The sequence below is a fragment of the Saccostrea cucullata genome, unplaced genomic scaffold (assembly GCF_032062105.1).
Source record: "Saccostrea cucullata isolate Sc308-1 unplaced genomic scaffold, CSIRO_AGI_Scuc_v1 ctg3475, whole genome shotgun sequence".
In the NCBI taxonomy this organism is placed as follows: domain Eukaryota; kingdom Metazoa; phylum Mollusca; class Bivalvia; order Ostreida; family Ostreidae; genus Saccostrea; species Saccostrea cuccullata.
Genome location: NW_026939371.1, coordinates 31,786 through 35,936, shown reverse-complemented (window position 1 = coordinate 35,936; position 4,151 = coordinate 31,786). Strand labels below are relative to the sequence as shown.

Genomic DNA, 4,151 nt, shown 5'->3' with positions numbered 1-4,151 from the left:
ACAATTTTGACATCCCTATTTGTGACCATATTTCATTAAAAATAAATACTATCTGAAATTTCGAAGTCATTGTAGGCCGCAAAACGGCCTTATAGAGAATGATCCTTTTAACAAAGGATTAAATATTTTTTTTCGGGATTAATGACTAAGAAAAAGCATTCAATGTAACTATATACAAATAAGGCTAAAGCCGTTCATTCAAATTAACTATGAGTCCTTATTTGACAAACATTGCATGGATGATGCAATTAATAATGTACGTACACCACTGACGTGATGCACATTTTTTTACTGAGTATCTATAAATCATACTTCGACTTAAGTGACTCTAACAATTTAGTAGAGAACCTGAATTTTCGTTCGAAAACATAAGTTTTATTTCATTTGCCAAATGAATGTTGAATTGATGAGTGACTTAATGAAGATTCCTTTATATACGCAGGCGGGGATAGGTGGGGTAGGGTGGAAATGATAGTACACCAACTTAATCAGAAAGAAATATCAGGAATAGGAATGGTATAGGATATATTTTACACGTGTTCGAATTATTTTGAGTTAATATCATAAAGACAACACTCTTTGTTACAAGCACCTTCAATTTTTAAAGCATTTTGTTCATATATCTGATCTTTTTAACTTTACCACTGAAGCACTCAGTCACAAAAAGGTTGTCTTTAGAGTCCACACATAAACCCCATGGATTGCAAAAATCACAATTTTCAATGTAACGGAGGAACTGTCCATCTTGATCTAGGATATGGATGAGATTACTGTCAGCGTCTGTTGTAAGTATTTGACATTGACTGTCTGTTGTTATGCCATATGGATTAAATGATCCAGAGGCGATGTTAGAATGACCAGTGTATCTAAACAGGAACTTTCCTCCATGACTAACCACTACCACTGAATGAGCATCTTTATCAGCTACACAAATATCTAGGTTTCTATTTTCATTTATGTGTTTAAGGTAATGAGACGAGTAAAGCGGTCTACCTTCGTCATCAAACTGAATGCTTTGTATCTCTGTAGAACCAGAGTATCTCACAACCTTTGATTGTTTTCCATTATCACTGTCCATAGTTAAAAGAAGATCATCAGAAATGGTACTGCAAATGTTGTAAGGTATCCAATGTTGCAATCTAATTACTTCCTGTATTTGTTCATTCTTTACTCTATTTACAGTTCTTGTATAAGGTTCGGTATATACTAAATCCCCACTCCTTGTCACTGCTATGTCGTGTTGGTATGCCCTAAGCTCGGATTGGATTTCCTTTATTAATTTTCCTTTATGGTTGTAGAGTTTCATGGTTATTGCCTTTCCACTTGTCCATATTTCTTTGTCGTTGAGACATGTAACACTGCATTGCGGATATTTATTTCCAGTGACTATTGTGGTAATTAGCTCTGGCACAGCAAGCAAGGATGTGTTTGGAGAACCTAGAGCTTCTGATGTCTTTATTGCGTAACCATGTTTTTCAGTTGTCATTGTTAAATTTGTTAAAAATCCAAATTGTTGAGAAATGTTTTCTTTGTTGATCGGTTGAGGAGAAAATGTAGGCAATGAAAATTTAAGCTTCGGAGGAAATATTCTTAATTCAGCAATTCTGACTTTGAACGAGGAAAATATAAAAGAAATATCTTTGTCTTCAAGAGCGTTTTTCATTTCAAGAATGTTCTTTTGCATTTCAGAAATATTCAGTGTGAGTTCTTTTTCCTGTTGATTTAAGGCAGCTAGGTGTTTATTTTTCATATCTGAAATTACAGACCTTAGTTTGTTGACAATAACGTCAATTTCTCTATGCCATTCTTCTCCATGACTGGTGAGGGCTGTTGTCAGTTTCTCGTAATGTTCTGCTGAGTTGACTTGCTCAATTTTTATCTCGGAATGAATTTCTTCGTATCGTGGATATATTCTTTTCTCTAATTCTTTCAAATCGTTTTCAATTTCTTTTGTTTTTGAGCTAAGTTTTTGTAGAATATCTGTAAATGCATGTCCATGATGTTTCTCAGAGGAGACGCAGGTAGTACAAACAGAAATGTCACATCTCTCACAGAAAAGCTCACACAGCTTCGAAGCATGGTTTAGACATTTTGGATAGTTTGGTGTTGAGGTCTGTGCTTTGTATGGCACGACTCTATGATTCTTTGATGGATCAGAGAGGTGGTCCCCAACGCAAGCCTTGCACAAGTTAATGTGACAAAGTTCACAATGACTTTGAACCAAAGCAGTCTCACACAGGTCACAGCGTAGGATATCCTGGGCACTGTACCTAGGATCCATTGTTATCTTGGTCACATGGACAGATGGGACTGTAAATAAGAAACAGGTTCATTCTACCTATTCCCACTTTTGGAAAATCAGGTAGAAAAAAGTAAAATTTCATGTGGGAGTAGGTGGAATTTTTGTGTAAACAAATAATTAGCCGAATAAACATGTCATGACTGTGAAAACAGTAATTATTAAACCACTGTTTGAATAGAGGACAGGTAAATATGCTACTTTAAATTAAAAAATCTGACTTTTTACTTCTATTTCAATGAGGAATTAGACTTTTTCAAATAAAAATAGCAGATTAATTATTTTCATTTATCATTCCTGATCTTATAACTGAGCAAATATTCAATCACCAATGAATTTTCCATAAGACTTTTACTGATCTTTAAATTGAAATAACTATAACTATTAATAACTATTTAAAAAAAAAATTAAAGAAAAATTCATAATTAATTTACACATACATAAGTATATATTTCAATGAATTTAAGTATATTTTTTACTATATTTTTCTGTACATGCATTTTATATTTAACTCCAGTTATTTATATGATTTTATTTTCATATATTATTTTTTTTTCAAATGAAATAAATATTTATATGCATTTTTTTTTTCAAATAAAATAGTATTTTTTAGATAAATATATTTATTTTCTGTCTTAAAATGTACAAAATACTGGTAAAATACAGGTAAATCTAAGATGGGATGTAATTATTCTAATTACTGTAAAAACAAATTAACTAATCAAAACATCTATTGTTATTTGCAAGTGAGAATAGGTGGAATTGAGATTTTTTAAAATGTGGGAATAGCTAGAAGACAGCTAATAGCTAGCTATTAGTTGATTGAGTATTCAAAAATGGCATATTTAGAAGATATACTGAATAACTAATTAAGGTTTCGTCAAAGGTCAACATGTTCAAAAATTTATTTTTACAGTATCCCCAAAACTATATATGTGAGCTAAAAAGTTAAAACTTTTACAGTTTATAAATTTGTCATTGATTAACAGATAGAAAGTATCACCTTAAATAAGGAAGTACACGTAATAGGTGGAATAGAGGACCAACCCCAAAACTGTTCTTTTAGACTGATGCGGTTTCACAAAATATTTAAATAAATTTCTTTACAATATTTTGATAAGTCATAATTTTAATCGCAATAATTGCTATTCTGCAAAATAAATAGTTAAAATTGTGTACAAATTTATATTTACCTCTAAATCCAACATGGATGACTTTTTGTATTGAATACTTAATCTACTTCCTAGTTCTATATTCTAAACCTTTGTATCTAGTCACGTGATTTAAATGCAATCCACAGTAAATATTTGTATGACCTTATCCAGAAAATTCGATTTAAATATACATGTATGTTTCACATAATTATTGATCCCCTAAACTTGTTTTGAATACAAAATATATGTTTGGTATTTGCAAAAGGAAACGCGGTGGTATTTGGTACAGAATTGATAGTGTATTATCAAGCATTATAATCTAGTACATGTCATGTACTGAAATTTAGGGCTAAGTAGACAGCCAATGAGATGCATGAAACTGTCTCAATAGTCACCATTTCGTCATTTGCGCTGAGTTAAATTTTTTTTCAATGATGACAATTTCTTCTTCAATGTCACAGAACATTGATTGAGGTCATATACTAGTATTACATAGAACAATTTTTAGAGTGATTAAAATGTTCAGCATGTAGACAATGTCTTTGTCGGGATTATGGTAAGATTTTTTGTCCTCTTCTGATGTCAGAATGAACTTTGGCTGTGTAATTTAAGACTATATTCTTGCTGAGGGATCATATAATTTATAATAAAGCTATGCTTTATCATATACCGGGTATGATCAACATGCACCGACTTAC

The 4,151-nt window shown here is 31.6% G+C and overlaps 1 protein-coding gene across 1 annotated transcript; it reads right to left on the bottom strand.

Annotated features, from left to right (window-relative positions):
• Positions 1–601: 601 nt before the first annotated feature.
• On the bottom strand, positions 602–3,552 carry LOC134252961 (uncharacterized). The gene is made up of 2 exons (XM_062735492.1): positions 3,493–3,552; positions 602–2,310 (listed from the first exon to the last, which is right to left on the bottom strand). The coding sequence occupies exon 2, from the start codon at positions 2,279–2,281 to the stop codon at positions 602–604; it is 1,680 nt and encodes a 559-aa protein (XP_062591476.1). The 5' UTR covers positions 2,282–2,310; positions 3,493–3,552.
• Between the last annotated feature and the right edge of the window lie 599 nt (positions 3,553–4,151).